The sequence below is a fragment of the Ammodytes marinus genome (genome assembly GCF_949987685.1).
Source record: "Ammodytes marinus genome assembly, chromosome: 4".
Taxonomy (NCBI): domain Eukaryota; kingdom Metazoa; phylum Chordata; class Actinopteri; order Uranoscopiformes; family Ammodytidae; genus Ammodytes; species Ammodytes marinus.
In genome coordinates this window covers 12,054,512-12,075,246 of record NC_137233.1, presented here as the reverse complement: position 1 = coordinate 12,075,246, position 20,735 = coordinate 12,054,512, and the positions used below count along the sequence as shown (strand labels likewise).

The 20,735-nt window shown below is 42.6% G+C and overlaps 1 protein-coding gene across 3 annotated transcripts in view; it reads right to left on the bottom strand.

The window, feature by feature from the left end:
• magi3b (membrane associated guanylate kinase, WW and PDZ domain containing 3b) overlaps positions 1-20,735 on the bottom strand; it is a 125,196-nt gene that overhangs the window by 27,987 nt on the left and 76,474 nt on the right. For 2 of the 3 annotated variants that reach the window (XM_080025398.1, XM_080025399.1), the window contains exons 2-4: positions 18,206-18,322; positions 7,596-7,715; positions 474-680 (exon numbers count right to left, since the gene is read on the bottom strand). In XM_080025398.1, the coding sequence (XP_079881524.1) occupies positions 474-680; positions 7,596-7,715; positions 18,206-18,322 (444 nt within the window). Of the gene's footprint in view, positions 1-473; positions 681-5,607; positions 5,696-7,595; positions 7,716-18,205; positions 18,323-20,735 lie in introns of those variants that run through there. The other variant, XM_080025400.1, reaches the window with a different exon arrangement.

Genomic DNA, 20,735 nt, shown 5'->3' with positions numbered 1-20,735 from the left:
TATACGATCTGCAGTAAGCCAATGTCTTAATGTCTCCCAAGAGAAAGAGACAGTGACATTGACCTAAATTGGCACATTTTCACAGGCAAGGGACAAACAGAGTACAGTAAAATCTCTGTTATTTAAAGGTGGGGTCAGCATTTCTGCAGAGTGCTTGTTGACAAAATCACTTTTGGTCTAAATCAGAGAATATCTCCTTATGATCCATTACCTGTACACATCCTAGGCTCTGTAAACTGGCATGTTAACAAAGGGGCCACCACCGTAGCTAGTGACATGCCCGTTTACAGAGCATAGGCTTTGTATTAACACTGGACTTTTTTCTTCTTCCGGCGCACACACAGTGCGGACAGCTAGCAAATCATGAGGAGATATTAACTGATTTGGAAAAATAATGTTTTAGTCAACAAGCATCCACCAGAATGGCTGACTCCACCTTTAATATGACATACTGTGCTTTGACATTCACTGACCAGGCAGTCCATTGACCAGCGGTGGCCGTTCATCGTCGTCTTCCTCCTCTGGCACTGCGCTGTCCTTCCTGTCCATCTTACTGACCGAGGTGGTGCGTTTCCTGGGCACTTCTCCACCGTAGTCTTCATCAAACAGCACCTGATCCACCAGGTCAGGCTGCACCAGGTTGGGCTCTGCCGGAGGCTTGGGGGTCCCATAGTAGTTACCTGACAAGAGTAAAGAATCGGAGGAAGAGAAGAATGAGAGAATGAGAGAGACTTAATAATCAACCATGAACAGAAAAGGAACCACAAAAGAGGGAAGCTAAAGTGCAAAACAACATTAAAGGTGCACTATGTTACTTTGGGTGTCAGGTATTCTCATATAACTGAATAAACAAACTTTCTTCACAGGGAAATTGGATCCCTGGAACACTGTTTGAAGTTAAAAAAGCTACCTGAAAAGTTCCACTGCTGTTGTTAACAGTAGCAGGACTCACAGTTTGGTTTACAAACATATTCTAGTCTTACGTTTGGTTCTAAGTTTCATAAAATAATGTTGATTTACGACAATAAAATGTTTCAATACTAAGAATTACGTTTAGACTAAATCTGTGTTGTACTGCAGGCTCTGGAAATGTAAAGAAACCCCCCTCCCTTGAAACTGCAGAGGGCACCTTTAAAGAAAAAATTACAGTACGGTGCAATACACTGTACAGCGTCGATGTATGTTCGGGCTGGCACCATGTCCAACATCATTCAAGTTCACTGCATCTCAAATCAAAAATCAAAACTCTCAATGTCACACAATATCACCCAAGGTTGACTCTAGTCTTCACATGTTTCGGAGTTCTTCTTCCGGTGCAGGATTTTCACGTCTCTTAACCCGCTACTATATGTTTTCCCTCGATAGCTGCACCACAGGGCTGTCATGACTCGTGCAACATTAAAATCACTTTAGTTGGAATTCGCCAGCAAGCAACTAATTACACTGATCATTGAATACAGCAATTATCTATCTCTCAGCTTGATTCCCCCCCCCCCCCCCCCTTATGAAGAAAAACCTTGTGTCACGGATTATAAATATTCAGTGGGAGAACAGCCCTCCGTAAAGAGAGGGGGATAGAATGCAAAACTTTGCTAAATGATTTGCTCATTTAGATCATGGGGTGATCCATCTATCTACGAATGGCTGGTGAGCAGTATGTGGAACGTATTAGAAGAATGCAATTATTCAGCCTTTATTAGGATTATAAATTATGTGCATACAAATTTCCATCCCCACCATTTGTAATGATTTGTTGTTTTCTAAATGCTGCCCCAGTCGGTTGTGATTACAAAAAAGATATCAAACCCATTTTTGCCGGGCAATCATTTGTCGGGTCAAATATTTTACTCTGTTCCTGCAATAAGTGATGATCAGATGTAGTCTACTCACCCACAACATGATTCATAATTAGTTTAATTAAAAAAGAGGGAGTGATACCGCTGGGAAATAGGGATTTTAATTAGCCTTCATAAACTTGATCTTATTTTCAACTGCGTATGGGAACATGGTATTATGGACCTTTGATGTACTTATGAGTGAACATGCAGACATCACAAATGGTGTACTAAGAGCAGCATTTATCAAGCCCCAAATCTTTTTATAGCTCATGTACAAAAGAGGGAAAGCTGACAGTAGCGTGCACATCAGGAAGAACAGAGGAACAAACGCATCACAGTCCATTCCAGCAGCTTTACAACACCATACTGAAGCAACACCAAACAGCCTCTCTTTGTTAAATGAGCCCATCGCGCGCATTGGCCTCATCTCCTCAAGCGTGCTAACTACAATATACAGCAAAGTGGGTTAATGCAGCTATACCCTCATCTTCCTCAAAGCAGCAGCAGGAGTGTTCATAGAGAAGGAGGCTGGATGAAAGCCTGCCCCTACCCCCCCTTGCCGCTCCACTCAGTGTTTACTAAGCGCCACTCATCCGCATTTGTCAAAGACGGCTTCATTAACAGGGGGTGGCACAGCGATAGAAAGGAGAGATTGGGTCTGCTGGCTAATCCCCGCCTGTCTCCTGCCACACGCTGGCATTCATCAGCCCAGACGCTATACCTCTGTGATTAATTACTTACAAACACGTCTCTTGGCCCCTGATAAATGGGCGACACAGATATAGAGGTGTGTGTGAAAGCGGCGCATCAGTGGAGATTTGTGGCTAGGTTTGCTGTTATAAATGGAAGGAAGGCTCATCTGATGAGCAGCGGAGCTTGTCCGACGTTACTTGTGATTCTCGTGTCACCGGGTTGATGGTCCGGGGAAGAGTATGCCTCCTTTTTCAAAGTGCGTGCAAGCAATTTCATGGTGCAGGAATCAGCTACTACCGGTAATGAAAAGTCTCCTGTTGTCAAGGGCAATATACATAAGCTACTCAAGGTCATCATGAGCACACTTTAATCATGTCAAGATCATGTCACTTACACTCAGACACTTACACAGTCACAAAGTCAAACTACCGTCCTCACAGTCTACCGCACACATTGTGACCAGTGCATGAATTCTGCACTCCCTTTATAGGGATGAATGATTAATCGACTTGATATTGCGACTTGAAACAATACGATGAAGAGAATCGCAAAGGCTGCAATTTAGGGTCTAAATAATGCAGCCGCAACTGACCCAGGCTTTACACTGTCATGCCAATGGTTTTACAAATGCATGCCATGCTCCTGGAGTGACAGTCATGCTCACCAATCAGAAACGGCCCAAGGCGACTGAGTGTACGCCCACAGAGAAAACATGAAATGCTAAAAATTTTTTACATTAGTGGTGCAGAGAAATAGCCTTTAGCAACATTGGACAAGTTCGGGAGTATCTGAGGTTTGAAACAACAGATATGCATCAAAACAAGGTTATCATGTGAGGCCTGTGGTGGAACAGTCGCCACACATCAAGAGATAAAAGCCTATATTAGCACTTCAAACAGCAGCACAGGCGGCTATATTATGAGTGCATGGCCAAAAAGTCAAGTGAAAGCAGTGACTCTCTAGCCTAGAGTTGGAACGATTCCAAGAGTAACTTGATAATTTAGTTTCCAGAGACTACTATGAGGCTTCATATAGGTGAGTTGTTTCAATTCTGTCATCTGTAATTTGCTTTTTTGTTGGTGGTTTGATTGTACCTGCTGTTTTGAAATGGGTTTTTCATACTCGGTAGAATAAAAGATTACTATGATTGAGAGCTGCAGTCCTACTCTAGCCCAGTCAGGTAAACACACTACTATTTCAGAGTCATTTCCAACTGTTACTCCTTATAAAAAGCACCTTCAGGTAACACACGCCTGAACCCATAACTCAGTAAAGACATGTTTATTAACACAGTGACACTGTGAATATAGACCTATAGCTTGACTTTAGAAAAACATATTGCCTATCAAATCACAATTGCAATGCCCGTCAGAAAAACTACAATTAGATATTTTGCCCAAAATTCCTTCACCCTTCACAGTCGTTCACATCCATTTCTGTTTTCCCTCAATGTTATAATCCGACTGTAACTGTCACAATGGGGATCCCAACACAGAATTAAAGTGGATCTCGATTTGGCAGGATTTTTTGCTTTCTCTGTAGCAGATTAGAGATGAAATTCATCAGGCAAAAAAAAAAGCCTAATTTTCCTGACATCTGTCCTTCCACCTCACACTTCACTGCACCACTTAGTTCTTGTTTTTTCGGTGCTATGTTCTGCTGTGCTCTGTGCCGCCAGCCTGAAACCTCAGAGGCGCCGGGACTGTGAAAAGACCACAAGCCCATAAAGACTCGCTCTTAGTGCCTCGGCACAGAGGGCTGATGTTTCTGCTTGACAGGCAACGTAGGGCCCTTCAGAGTAGAACCAACAGCCAGCGTGTTCTCTTACTAACCACCGAGCAGCCTGAACCCACACAAAACACTCACAGTATGTATGTGTGTTGAGTCCTCCTCACCTCTGACCAGCCTGTTTCTTGAGAGCAAGGGGATTAGCATGGCCATTGGATGGCAGGGGTGATGGATGCATGAGTCGGGGGGAGAGGGTGTTTCAGGTGAAATGATGTGTATAATGCATTAAATGACTCCCAGAAAATATTTTCTAGGTAGGAGGAAAAAATGTTATACATGAGCCATTAACATAATGAGCTTTCAGGCAAGTCATTTGGGACTATTAGTGAGACCATTATGATTAGCCAAGTATCCCATTAGCACAGTACATTGAGCACAACTCACTTCTTAAAGCTGAAGGTAATTCACGAGGCGCTCAACGGTAGAAGAACGCAAACCCTATGCCAAGAAGACCCTGACCTTGTTTATTTCACCTGTTTGGGGAGAAACAAAAATAGGAGGCTGCACTTCAAGCACACAACCAAATTGAGTAAATCCAATGCCTTGATCCAATTACTTCCAGCCACTCTGAGTGCACTGTGTGCTGCTGAGAGATCAACTCTTTTTGCCCCAGTGGCCATTCAGCGCTTGGGCTGACTGGGTTTTAGAAGGAAGAGAAGGGTCGACTACTAGCAGAGAGCTCAGTTTCAATCTCTCAGGGATTGTATACCCAAACCCCCAATTTATGAGCAGCCAATCCACACATCTGTGTTCAGCCAAGGAAACCCGACTTTCCCTGCAAAAGGGTGTTTCAATTGGGAACTGAATCGCTCAGCACTCTATATTATCTATCTCTCTTTTTCTCTCTGTCTTTTATTACTCTACCTCTGTTTGCTCTCCATTTCTCCCTCTGCACTCACAGCCTACCTCTATATAAAAAGGTGTAAATCCCTCCTGGCTTCAGCTCACAGATGAAGGACAGCTCGTGGGCGACTTGGCAGCTTCTAAAACCTGATCTTCCAGTTCTTAAGATGATCTTTTCTCCACATAAGAAGGGCGAGCGAGTGAGTGAGTGAGTGAGTGAGTGAGTGAGTGAGTGAGTGAGTGAGTGAGTGAGTGAGTGAGTGAGTGAGTGAGTGAGTGAGTGAGTGAGTGAGTGAGTGAGTGAGCGAACAAGTGAGTGAGTGAGTGAGTGAGTGAGTGAGTGAGTGAGTGAGTGAGTGAGTGAGTGAGTGAGTGAGTGAGTGAGTGAGTGAGTGAGTGAGTGAGTGAGTGAATGAGTGAGTGAGTGAGTGAATGAGTCTGTCACCTTATCACGGAGATCAAAAACTATTGGAAGAAACTGCCTGAACAGGCCCGTCACGTATATGCAGAAACCCACTGGTGCACTTAGAGAGCTATAGTGCACATCCCCTGTGGATGAGGAGTCGACTTCATCTTTGAATTCTCTTTCATATCGGCAGAGCCGAAAGGGCATGACAGAGCGGTGTAGAGAAGGTCCATTCACGTGACCAGAGGTTGCCCCTCGAGTGTTTAGAAAAATCCTCTCCCTTTTCAGAGCAGCCTGGATTTGCAGTAAGACAGAATGAGCTTAAAGAAGCCAGGGAAGATTATCATGTTATTGCCATAATCATTGCGCAATGTGAGAGAAATCCTCCGTTCCAATCCCCTCATGACACAAATACACTGCGACCGTCTTGACTTCCCGAGACCTCTCTCTCTATGCAACGCAAGTGCTTATGCTCCTTTGTGGTATAAGGCGTAGACATGGTAAATGCTTAGCTGTTCGCCAGAATACTATACTCGTTGCGTAAACATCCCACTGGAAAGAAGAACATGACTGTGCTTGTCTCCTTGTTGTAAAATGTCAGTCACCACTGACATGTTAACTGCTGCTATAGGTGCTGACAAATTGATTGAAGTTTTAAAGAGTTAAGAGAGTTAATAGGAGAAGGCTACTTTTAAATGGTCTAAAATGTAAGTTTTGGATGCCTGTGATGAGTGAGAGCTTAGTGGTTGTGTCTATGGGAGGGGGAGAGGGCGGAGAAGGAGGAGGTTGGCTTATCCCATGAATAAAGCATGACTTGGGAGTAAGAACACAAGTGGGATCTCCCGATGTGTGACTGTGCAGCCAGCCGGTGGGATCAGCAGGTCGGCTAGTTTACATAAGGTCACCATCAGGTGCTACAGCTGCTAGCATGCTCACACTCTTTTATGTGAATATCTTAAATATATATTAGCAAGAATGGAAAAGAGAGAGGTGTATCCTGTGCCCTGACAAAGAATGTATGCTTGCATAACACACGTATGTGCACATTAAAAAAAACTATTACATAAAAGCATGAGAATGCTATGTCTATTTATTTAGTATAATGTTTTGTGTCATTGTATTCACTGTTAATGTACTATCCTTTTCACTGTTGTAACTGTAAATTCCCCCCCCGTGGGACTAATTAAGGATTATCTTATCTCTTAACACACACCAATTATGTACATGTGTATTGGATTCACATATAATACGAGCACTCACACATTTCACCACCATTACTCCATCGCTAATGCTGATAAAAAAAGGACGGTTTTTCATCTCTAAGCCTTCAAATCAATGTGTGCTGCAGGCTGGACGCTTCTCTAAAAGGTTTCAAGAAGTCAAATATCAAGTAAACAGAGTTAAGCCTGATTTTTACTTTATTTTTGCATGTATGTGGTTGGTTGCATGTTTACATTTAAAGCACATACGTATGGCTACTGTGTTGGTTACAAATTTTCCCCTATTTAATAATGTATCAATTAATGGATTTGAAAACCAATTTATTAATTCCTGATCCGAATGTACAATTAGTTAAATAAAGAAAATAAATGCTGAATATCAATTTCCATGACCCTCAAGGTCCTCCATAGTTATTTACTGTTAAGCCCACTAACATACTACATCTGTTTCCTGCTGATCATTGCTGGTTGGTAAAATGTTTACACATTGGGAAATTCAAGGTATATTATAATATCTGCCAAAAGAAAAAATACATTCTAATAAATAGTCTGCATGCTGTCCCTCCGTCTGAAGAGCTAAGGAGTATGGCTGATAATCTGTCACTTCCAACAAGTGTTTAATCATGTTCCCCCGATCGATACATTTGTCACTTTTCACTAAGGCAAGCTGTAAGTCATAAAGACTGTAAATATTGAGCTGGCACACACACGCCTTAGAGAGCTGTCATTGTGAATCCTGTACAGCAATGCGTGTACACGTACATGCACACACACACACACACACACACACACACACATAATAACTACCATCATAGGTCCCACTCTCCAGTAGAAGTCCACTCTCCTCCAGGATCCTGAAGTCTCCCATACTAATAAAGTTGTAGTCCACCCCTGGCACCTCCCCATCTCGAGGAAGTCGTGTGGTGCCTGGAATAAACAGAGAAATACAAGAAAAATGCATGAACAGATAAGAGCCATGAGTGCAGATATTAAAGGGAAGAAGAGAAATGTTGCTGTTAAATGGGGATAACTATTAAGAATATGGGAAACCCGGCTTTTATTTGGTTGATGACTTTACATCATGCAATGCTTTTGAAAAGAACCATTTCGGTGTTCTCAAAGTATGCGTTTCCGAGCCTAATTCTCAAAATGAAATACAAAAACTTTGCAGGTTATCACCCAACAAAAGCTCAGTTGTTTATCAAACACGTTCTTCAAATGAGATGTATAATGAGAGTGGCTGATCAATTTGTACATTTAAAAGTTTAAAAGTTATATTTTGCTATAAACAAGCATTTCTTGACCGTCTTTGTTTGTTAGTGACCCATAAGAAACAAAGTGATCGTGTGATCTTTCCATGTGACCGCAGCACATTTTTCAGAAGGGCTAAATATCTAGTTTTGAAATAAAATTCAAAAAAACTCAAAAGGCCTTGGTGCCATCCTGTGAAAGTTGGATAACTGATGAAGGACTGGGAGCACTGAGAGGCGTGATTCATTTAATCCTTGATGAAAAACTGCGGCTTCTGCTAACAAGTTATTATTGGGAGGTGTTTTGATGTATGTACTCGCGGTACAGCTGCAACGAGGAAAACAGCCAAGTAAATCAGGGATATGAAATATGATGGAAGGAATGGGGGGTTGGTGGGGTTTCCCTTAGTCCCACAGAAGCCAGGGCCAATTGCAAATGACAGGAGGCCATTGTGAATGCAGTTTTTTCTCCTGTGGAGAAGCCACAGTGTAATTTCAAACCTTTGCTTCTGGGATGAATATCCACAAGGCACAAATGGACACCAAAAGATTACATTAGCATGAGGATTATGTAAACCATATTCCATGAATAAATAAATAGGTCTCTGCCACCATTGCAATCAAGGCTAATTAGGTGGCATGTCACCATACTTGTGTTGTGTACTGCAGCTGAACGGGAGGCAGGACACCAAGTTATTTATTGCATGGCTGAACAAAGCACAGAGCATGGACCAATCGTGAGTGCCACATTCCATAGCATTCTCTCTGTCACCTAACTTTACCAGAACTCATCAGCAGATTCATTCTCCGGATCTGAATTGTTGCGGACAGTGGGGTGAGGGTAAAAGGAAGGCTGAGAAACAGCCCAGGCAGGACAAAAGTGGATTGCGGGAGGAACTAACATAAATAGTTATTCAAATGAATAAAAAAACAGGCGGTTTCAAATTCCAAATCAAATGGACCACAATGTCGGAGGAAATCAGAGGACCCAGTGGAGCCCTGGAGCAGGACAGAGAGGGGGACACAGACAAACAGAAGACATGAGATATGAAAGTATTTCTACAAGATGAGTCAGAATGAGTTCTAGTATTAGGATTAGAGTTTAATAACTGAACACTCCCACATATAGAAGCAATTTGACTCAATGTAACTGCGAAACACAGCAACAACGCACAGCGGCACTAAACAACACTGTTCAGTATTAATTATGCATGAAGGGCAATTGCTGATCTTTTCGATAGCAGTATACATGTGTTATTCTGTAATGACCATAACTACAACATCCACGGTACAACTATATCGGGGACCTCATTGAGATAGGTTGTTGCATGTTCTCGGTAGATATCCTGACACTCGTAGAGTCTGAGCCAATTAGCAGTGAAGCTGCTGTGCAGTTTGTGGTGGCCCAATGGCCTATTAAGAAGCTTTATGTCCCCATTTCCCTTTTGTTTTTTCACTCTCATATTTTCTCGACTAATTGGACTGTGACAGCTTTTACTGCATCCAAACAGAGGAGCATATAGGCACAGTTTGAAGAATATCAACAAATAACATCAGAGAAGCTTATTTCCACCGTGGGCCTTGTACTCCAAGATGTGTTACCAAAAGCAGTTGCATCGTGTGTGAAAATGTCAGCCTCTGCAGCTTCTCATTAAAAGCTTGACTGCCCCCGCCCTAGCTGGCTTTGGTCATTCAAGAATATGTCCCCTGAAGTCCCAGATTACTTGAGCAAAAGTTATCTACCTGCAAAGTATCTCCCCGAGCTATCATCATGGGTGTCATGCGCTGATACATGCCATAAGCCTCCTACTGTGGATCAGTCGCTGACAGTATAATGAGGGTTCGCTGAGCTTTGAGGCTACATCCCAGTGAAAAGAGCAAATCTTTAAGAGTAGGACAGGTGTTGACACTCTTTGGATATGTCTTTAAATAAACTGTTGGGAGGCTGTTCTTTCAGACAAAATGCAAAAGTGTATGCTGAAAAAGGTGCAGTCGGTACACTGCAGTTAATTAAAGCAGGCAAGCGAGGAGCGTGGATGAAGGGAGGCTTTATCAAAGAAAACAAAGATTTTCTGTCAGAATGCAAAGTTATACACAGTGTGGGTTGTTACTGCAAGTAGTCTATTTGTGTTGCGCAGTGCTGGTAAAGGAGAGGAACATTTCTACATTTTGGAAAATGAATAAGAAAAATGTGTATCGCTGAGGGTTAGATCAGAGGATGGATAACCCTTTACATAGCTACAGCCAGCCTGTTGCTTAGCTTAGCTTAGCATAAAGCCTGTGCACTGCTGAGACGTATCATGAAAGGCAAGTCATATGTAGCCAGTCAGAAATTGAAGGCAAACAGTTTACAATGCCGATACAGTGCGTAGATTCATGCTGGTACACATAGTTGCTCGGGGCATTGTTGTTGAAACGACGAAAAAGAAAGAGGGAGCGACGATGGTTCTTTTGTTGAGGGTTGAGCGCTTTGAAGACACTGAGGAGAGCCCTGTCGTACACAGCTGACTGTCATGTTGTTGTGGTGTAAAATGGGGCACAGCAGTTTTTCTTCTAAAAAGAAATGAAGAACGTATAGACCATCATAATCAACTAAGGAGGAGAGGGAGCAGAAGCTGTATGTCAAGAAATCCCTACATTTCTCTGCGACTGCATGTAAACCTACTGTACGCCAGTGCAGTGCGTGCGTGCGTGCGTGCGTGCGTGCGTGTGTGTCAGATGGTTTGTGTGAGCTCAAACTCTATCTTCCCATCTCTGATCTCAGCGAGGAGACAGGGGACTGAGTGCGACTCAGTTCTCTGTCCTTTTTTTTTATTTTTATAGAAAAATCCATTGTCCTCTCGCAAGCTCTTGAGACCCTCCTTCAGCGTTTTCTTAAGAGTCCAAATGAGATGGAACCTGTCCCAAAACTCAGTTAACGACACTCATGCATTCACCACACACGGACTGTATAGCCCTTGCTCTCTTTGTCTCTCTGCTCCTCTCTTTCTCTCCCATCTCTCTATTACAGATCACACTCACTGCCTGCCAGCATCTTTATCTGGTTTCTCTCTTACTTTTTATTAATTAATGTAATGTGCTTTATTTATACAGCCCTTTACAACAGTCCTTTCGGTGTACCAAAGTGCTTTACAAGAGAGAATAAATAAAAACAATTTAAAAAACAAAAATTAAAAATACATCAAAATCAAATAAGATAAAATACGACAAGATAAAATCAAATAAGATAAAATCAAATAAGATAAAATCAAATAAGATCAAATAAGATCAAAATGTCATCATACTACTGTGTATTAAAAGCCATCCTGAAAAATACGTTTTTAGCTTGGATTTAAAGAGGCCCAGGTCAGAGATAAGACGCATATCCGTGGGGAGCTTATTCCAGAGCCTGGGGGCAGCAACAGAGAAAGCTCGGTCACCCCAGCACTTGTATCTTGACCTGGGCACTTCCAGCAACAGTTGATCGGTGGACCTCAGGGCTCGACCAGGATTTCGGATGGTTAAAAGCTCAAATAAATATGGTGGGGCGAGGGCATTAAGAGCTTTAAAAACAAAAAATAAAAGTTTAAAATCTATTCTAAAAAGGACAGGAAGCCAATGAAGGGAGTTAAGAACTGGTGTGATGTGCTGCCGTCTGTTAGTGTTAGTTAAAAGACGGGCAGCAGCATTTTGCACCAGTTGCAAGCGACTTAGCGACTTTTTAGAGACGCCAACATAAAGTGCATTGCAGTAGTCCAGCCTTGAACTTATAAGAGCGTGGATGGCTCTCTCGAGGTCACAACGGCTTAAAAACATTTTGACTTTTGCCAGAAGACGTAGCTGGAAAAAGCTTGTTCTTACAACATTTGCAATTTGTTTGTCAAACCTAAAGTAGCTGTCTAATGTAACTCCCAGATTTTTGACAGTTGGAGACATTTTTGAGGACAAGATGCCCAAGTCAGCCGTCACAGTATCCCCAAACATGATACATTCGGTTTTTTTCTCATTTAAATTAAGAAAATTTTGGGCCAACCAATGCTTAATGTCGACAATACAATCCAACAAACATTGTACACTGTTATTGTTTGGCCTCACTGGCAGGTATATTTGCAAATCATCTGCATAGCAATGAAAAGAAAGGTTGTGCCTGGCTATAATTGACCCCAGCGGTAACATGTACAATGAAAAAAGGATAGGGCCAAGAATAGATCCTTGTGGGACTCCACAGGAGAGAGGAGCAGTGGAGGAGGACAGGCCACCAACCATGACAGAGAAAGTTCTACTGGACAAATAAGATGAAAACCACTTCAGTGCAGTGCCACGGATGCCAACATAATTACTTAGCCGTGACAGGAGGACTGAATGGTCCACCGTGTCAAAGGCTGCTGTGAGGTCAAGCAGCACTAAGACAACGGGGCACTTGGCATCCACGGACAGAGCAATATCATTGTGCACCTTTAATAGTGCAGACTCGGTGCTGTGACGAGACCTAAAGCCAGATTGGAATTTCTCAAGGATAGAGTTATCTTCAAGAAAGGACTGTAATTGTATAAAAACAACTTTTTCTAAAACCTTGGAAAGAAAGGGCAGATTAGAAACAGGTCTAAAATTTGATAACACAGAGGGGTCGAGATTAGGCTTTTTAAGAAGGGGCCTGACCACAGCATGTTTAAAAGCAGCTGGAACAGTTCCTAATCCAAGGCAAGAGTTAATAAAAACCATGAGACTGGGCCCCACAGCATTAAAAACCATTTTCATCACTTTGGCAGGGACAATATCAAATGGGCACTTTGTAGGTTTAAGGGAGTTCACTACATCACCGAGAGAAGAGAGAGAGACCAACTCAAACTGATCAAACACAACAGATTGATCTGAGGCAACAAGCAGATCCTTATTAGTACTTGTAACAACAGTCTCACTTATGACGTTTCTAACAGAGTCAACTTTGTCAATTAAATAATGAAGGAAATTCTCACAAGTGGCTATTGAAACGTCAGTGACAGCAGAAATGCATGGGTTAACAACAGCGTTAATTGTTTCAAATAACACCTTGGCACAATGACTGCTGCTGGCAATAATATTGGAGAGATACTGAGATTTCGCTTCGCATACAGCTCTCTGATAATCGTTAAGGCAGTCCCTTAACATTTCTAGAGACACATGTAACTTGTCCTTCTTCAAACGGCGTTCTGCTTTCCTACAACGTTGCCTACTGGCGCGGGTGGTGTCATTCAACCAGGGGTCGGTTCTTGGTTTCACAGATTTTTGCCTAAAAGGGGCAATAGAGTCCAGAATCCCAGCACAGGTGGAGTGGAAGGAGGAGAGGAAACTATCAGGACACAGAGGAGAAGCCAGGCCATTCAGGGCAAAAAACTGTGAGTCCTTAAAAGCAACAGAAAATTGATCAGCTGTGGAAGGAGTGATGATACGCCGCTTGATGGATGGAGCAAGAGGTTTACAGACTGGTTGAGGGGCTATCAGTTCAAAAATAATGGAGAAATGATCCGAGATTGCAGTCTCAGAAATCTCTTCAACAGAAACAGAGAGCCCGAAAGAAATAATAAGGTCCAGTGTGTGGCCAAGATGGTGTGTTGGTTTATCCACAGATTGAATTAAATTAAAAGTTGTCAACAGGCTTTTGAAGTCTGTGGCGAGTTGGTCGGAGGGGCAACAAACGTGAACGTTAAAATCCCCACAGATAAGGAGCTTGTCATATTTTGTTAGAATATCAGCCAAAAGCTCAGAAAACTCATGAATGAAGTCCTTATTATACTTTGGAGTACGATAAACAATTGCACACAACACAGGACATTCAATCTCCACCACAAACAATTGCAGTTCAAATGAGGCGTATTTACCTGCGGGGAGAAGCCGACATTTAAAACTGTCACTGAACACAGCAGCAAGTCCCCCCCCTCGCCCCGACATTCGCGGGGAGCTGAAGAACGCACAGCTGGGTGGGAGGAGCTCAGAAAACGCGCTGTTATCACCTGGCTTCAGCCAAGTTTCAGTCAACAGTAAAAAATCCAAGGAATGTGAAATAAAAAAGTCGTTAAGGATAAAAGTCTTATTTACAACGGATCTAGTGTTGAAGAGAGCCATGCGAACCGGACGCCGATCCGTCTCTTGGGAGGCCCGGTTAACGATACGGAGATTATCCAATGTGCAGCCCCGCCGACGAATCCACACAGGTCGGTGGCAGGAAAGTGGACACCCGGCACCCGGTACAACCGGCCGCAGCCAGCGGTAGGAATAACCCACGGAGCCTCGGACATCGTAGCTGGTGCAGTCCCTGGAGAGAGCAAACAGCGGATGGCGAAAGTTGGACGTGGAGGACGAAGCCAGGTAAGCTTTCAGCCGGCATGTTACTCCACTTCTCTTTCCTCGTCGTCTGCGTCGGCTGTTGCGTGATGACCGACCAGAAAAACGCCATAAGCCCGGTGGTACAGACGCCAGAACAGGTAGCGGAGGCTTCATCTGATCGTTAAAATCATGAACGAATAGTTTGCCCACCGAATCGCGGATTTCCAAAAGACTCAGGCGATCATACACCAGTAGTGATGACACTTTGTGAGACAAAAGCGATAAAAACAGGATAAAACACAAACAAGGTAACAGAGGGAGATGGCCAGCCACACACAACGGCGCCATCTTTCTTGAGAGTGAACAACTAATTAAAACATGCCTGTATGTATGTACTGGTCTAAAAGAAGAAATTCATATTTTTCATTATGGCTCAGCAGAAATGACCCTGTGGTGTTGGTAGGCCACACAAACAGGCCAGCATTAGATCAGCTGCAGTTGAATTGGAGTACAGCAGCCTGGCTCATAGTTAAGTAAAGTGGACCATTGGCACAGTGACACAAACTCCTGCCTCAGTTAATCCTCTTGCACTCTATGCGTTTGTCGCACACATTTTTGGGTATAAATCCTCCCTCATATACACTGATTTAGCAGCAATATCAGATGTTCTACACATTCAACAAACAATTATGTATGCCCCGAGTATTGATTTCTCAAGTTTCTGGGCCAAAAACATGAGGATTTTAAACATATACATTGTACAGCACTTTGGAGTATGAAGCGGGCTGGAGTAAAATAACTGCGATAAGAGAAAATATTGTTTTTTAATGGAGTACATTTTAGGAGGTGAGTGAAACAACAGCCCACTTTTCTCAACAAGCGTCTCGCCCTGGCTGCATCAGACTGTGTTTAATGTCAATCAATTTAAGCCAGTTGTCTGCAGAAGAAAGTATGATACAAAAAGAAAATGGGAAAGAAATCGTATAAATATTGTATGTCCATTTACGCTTCTTGAGCAAGGCGCCCGCAACTGAATGATGTTCCCAGATCGAGCTGCTGATTTAGGTTTCAAACATTCCTAAATATTTTACAGTGCATTAACACAGAGTGTATGTAAGCATAAATAAAAGTCAAGGGGTCAATCTGGGAGGAACTACTGCTCTGGATCAGGTGAAATATGAACTATCTGTATCTGAGTATTTTAAACTATAGGTAAAATTTGTCTTTTAAACATTCAATTACATCTTTCAAACTGAAGAACTGCAGATTCTGTGATTATTTCACTGACTGCTTATTAAGGTGGTACATTTTTTTTCCCCAAAACAATTGCTCTTGCATTTCTAATGTTTTACATTCTTACACTTGACGTGTAATTGAAATCAACTCATACATACAGTATGAAGTAAGCTTAAAAAGAAAGGAAAACCGAGTAAACAAAGGTAACAAAGGTAACTGAAAGAGAAAGAGCGGCGGTGAAAGAGAGAAGTGAAGGAGACTGCAAGCAAGCAGGGAATGATGGAGGTGCCGTCACTGTGCGAGTCCTGCTCTCTTGCTCATTAAGACAGTAATTCAAGCCGGGTATTAGAGAGTCAGACTCATGCAGCGCGCCTACTGCTGCTGATGATGAATGGTGGTTACGGGCCGTAAAACCTCAACGACAGCCAGAATGGTACATGAAAAATAGAAAGCCTTGTCTGCAGTGGTGGTTAACATCAGGGTTTGTGTACAGGCAAAATATGGGGGACAAAGGGGTGTGCATGCGTATGTGTGTGTGCGTGTGTGTGTGTGTGTGTGTGTGTGTGTGTGTGTGTGTGTGTGTGTGTGTGAGAGAATGACAGGTTGACATATTCTTGGAAGAGAAATCACTGATGGCATGGGTTTTGTAAGAATATATAATCATCTTCTTCCCATCTACTGTCCCTGGCCTGAGATACTGCCAGTACAGCTGAGTATAGCTTTGAAAAAAAATTTAATTAAAAAAAAATAAAAAATATGAAAAAAATAAAAATCTACCACAATTCAAGTTGAACTCAAATGCCCAAACTGCAAAGCTCTGGATGTGACCGACAGGTTTGTGAAATGAAAGGCTGAGTGAATGACAGTGACAAAACGAAACAGATCAAATCGGAGAAGAGTGAACTAGAGGAAGTGGTCGGGAGAGGCTGCCAGAAGAAAGACAAAAAACAAGACAAAGAAAGAGAACAAACAAACAAAATAAGAAATAAAAAATGTATGTGAAAGGTAAGCTGCATTGCTTCCCAGAAAATACCGCATCTGTAAAAGACAGGGCAGCATCCAGTCCGTTGGGAGGGGGGGGGGGGGTGGGGGGGAGATGATGCTTGTTTGTGACAGTGTTGCTGTGCCTAAAAGTCTGTCATCCCTTCTGGAGCAGTCACCCTGCATGTGACTAAATCCTTCACTACACTCAATTATGACGCTGCTCTGAGCAGAGTCAGAGGCTCGGGACGTGTGAAATATTTAGGCCAAACTATATGCGTGAACATCTTCACAATTTTAGGAATGCACATACTACGTCACAGTCACGTCTCCCTGTTCATGCAATTTCCCTTCCAATGTGTCATCAGCCGCTTTACACACAGCACTTAAGTATCAACCAGCATCAACTTTGGAGGGAAAAAGGATGAGCTAATGTTGAAAATCATCTTTTTTGTATACATTCAAATTCAGAGTGTCAAAAACCGAAGCAGCTGCCAACAGAAGCATTTAACTCGAACAAATAATTTATTCGTTTTTTTCTCAATTTAGAGGCATTTGCACAAACGGGGGAAATAACATGCATTTCTGCCACCCACGCATACCTTGATCAGGATATTAACTTGCACCTTTACTGTAGTAACAGCCTCGTCACTCTAATTTTGGTAATTTCCGTGATTGCGCTAAAAAAAATTATGATATTCAAGCCAATAGAACCCTTTAGATCAGCTGAAAGGATAAAATGAAAGGAAATACATGGGCGTCTGGCTACAATTATTATGATTTTCCCCACAGCTTTTGGAAAGTGGCATGTTACAGATAGAAGGGGTTTGTCTGCATGGCAAAAATTAAATTATACACTACTTATCTAATCCACATACTGGAGTGGAAATGACACATTTCCATCCTTTGCAATGTTAAAGGCGCTAATTTATGCAACTATTCTATTATGTGTTTGGCAATATTAATATTTGATTAATGCTTGCAATCAATGGGCATTTTCAATAGAAATTAGTTCCTATTACAATAAAGAATTGTCATAGTAATATGAACATGAACTCAACAGCATATGCATTTTCACTGAACATGCATTTAGCTATTGTTCTTTGCAGTGCTTGTTGGCAGTCCACAATACCAACCTTTTTATCTATCGCTCAAACACTGATTTAGGCAAAGAATAATAGCGAGTGACAGTCCAGCTGAGCAGAATGTCATGCTGGGGAGAGAAAACGCAGGGTTTATTTATGGAAAGAATATGACTTTGATCGCTGCGATGATACGGTACAGAAATAAATAAGTTACATGGGGGTTAGAGAGATGTCCTTGGACCGGTTGCAATGGCGACACTTTAGTGTCTGCGTTGTAGAGTGTGTGAGAGGATGATAATGCGTGAGTGCAGCGAGTATGTGTGTTTGTTTGTGTGAGCGGGCTGTAAATATACACTGTGGTGTTGCTTAATAGAACGAGAACCCATTAAGACTGCTTCCGGTGGGTTTGCATTTCCATATAGAACAGCATCATTGTTCGCATAAGGTGCTTCAGATAAAAGGATATATGCACTGAAAGTGGGTCATGCTGTAACATTCCTGGTTTGCTTTGTGCTTGGAGGTGCTCTTGAGTGTTCTAAACTGGATATATGTATATGAATGCAGTCCTGTACTGTGCACTTACAGGGGATGGTCCGTAGGTAGAGGTTGTCCCGTATGATCTGTTGGAGCTTGTGGTCCAGCGAGCCCTTCTGAAACTGCAGACTGAGGTAGTGGCGCAGGTCCGTGTTCAATACTTTACCTAGAGAAACAGAAGGCAGAGACACGGAGGATGAATACAAACACAGTGGTGCTCTCTCTACAGGGGTTTATGTCTCAAAGGAAATCTATAAGAGTGACACGTACTCTCACAAAAGGTGATCGATACCACAGAACCAGATCAAACCGCTTTTCTTCTTGACGAAGCAGCTACCTTTTCATAGCAGAGTGTTTGATTTTCTGATATTCAGATACTGAGTGCTAAATATCACAAATGATTACTTTATAAGTACAAGTGCTTTGTTAAATCATTCTAAAATAAATTCAATTGAGCTCAATACATTCCAAGAGGTTATATCAAAAGGTACTGCAGACAACAGTAATATCTAAACAAAGAAAGTATTGAGTATAAAAGGGTACACAGCACACTGACAAATTATTGGCTGGTCATTTCACATTGTCTTCTTTGATAATGCCGTGGTCTGCTTTTACATCTAGTAGGCTACATTCATCAAGTGTTAAAACACCACTATTCCAATTTATTTTTTTTACTTCAATTACAGGTGTATCTTTGGAGAATGCAAAATACTGGGTGACTCGTAAGCACCCTCTTGACTTCCAAAGCCCTTTGGATCAACTCAAAACTCACAGTGGTCAAAGTATATCTATTTTACAGTATATATGTTGATATGCAAGGCTTTCACTTTTAGTTGCAATGATATCCAGATCATTACATCTACAGTGCCAGCAGTATGCAGAGCTGTATGACCACCTCCTGTTTCTTGCTGTAAATTTAAATCCTTGTTGATTCACCTGTAATCCCAGTTTGATCACAGAGGGGACGTTGTAGCTGAGGGGGGGACAAAGGCTAAACGGATTTCTAAACTCTTGATCTCCTCTGTTAATTCCATTTCAATGCTTTAAAAAGGTAAAAAAAAACGACATGGGCTACAAAGGAATATTTGGACGCGAAACGCTTTAAAATGTTGTGTGGAAAAGAGAGCACAACACAGCACTAGATTGCTTTTGTGCATATACCGCGTGAGTACCGCTTGTTCAACATACAACCCACAAACTGGACCGAGGCTGAATCCACCACCGCCGCACCCTTCATTCAAGTGACAGATGATGGATTGCTATCTTCAGCTCAAGTGTCTTCACAGTTTCTATTATCTTGCACCAGCCTCAAAAACTTTTCAACAAAAGATGCACAATGACACAACCCTCCAAAAATTGAGGCGTCACAGATTTCCCAAAGACAATCTGAAAAGACTCAGCCTTTGCTCTCAACTCCCAGAAGCCTTTTATGAAAACAAAGAAAGTTCATGCAAAGTTTGAGGCAGAGGGAAGACTTCAGAGTCGTCACACGCAAGCAGGGTAAAACAAAAAGTTTCCCTCTGAAAAGAACATGATGAGGAGTTTGGAAACAAGCAAGAGATCTGCCTGCCCTCGCTTTTTCTGCAGCAGCCTCCTCTCTTGACAGAAAGTGGAGAGTAGAGACTTTTGAAATGGTTTCGACTACAGAGAAAAATCCCTTATTTTTTACCCCCCATATTTCGCTCTCTGCTCAGTTTGACACCATTCTGCATCGGTATGAATAGCAATCAGCAAGGGCGGAAAATGTGAAATCCTGCTACTGTAGCTGTACTGTATGTGCTAATAGGGGGGGGAGAGATGTACTTGACTACAGAGCCGGTGATAGAATAATGATGAGCTCTGGGAATATTTCAGCCAAGCTTACTCAACCCTCAAATCCTCTCTTCCTGCTCCACTCATGGCACAAACCCACACGGGCCCATTATTGTGACACCACCACAGAGATCCTATTATTTGGCGTTCTAAACGTACATACTCTCCGCTCCGTGTTTTTGGAGGCTGTTTTTGTGACTCACATCAAAATGGCCCTCATGTCCACACAGGCCTCGCTGCCATCTGACGGCTGTTTTAGGTGTCTTCCCGGCGGGCCTGGCTTTTCCGAATAAAAAGGTTGCATGTTCTCCTTTCTGCCTCTCCAAAGAAGGTCTGCATAGCACAGCTGCTCTAGCAAACAAACAGACCGGAGCAGGGGGAGCCGAGGCCTAATCTGGCAATTTCATCTGAAAAACCGTCCCAGAATAACCTTTTTGTTTGACTTCAGCTCGCACACACACACACACACACACACACACACACACACACACACACACACACACACACACACACACACACACACACACACACACACACACACACACACACACACACACACACACACACACACACACACACACACACACACACACACACACACACACACACACACACACACACACACACACACACACACACACACACACACACACACACACACACACACACACACACAGGGGAATGCATAGGGAAGCAAGGTCGTTTCAACAAACTACACATGCTCCATATGCTTTGTAAAGGCTAGGGACATATAGCGTCTAATAGGA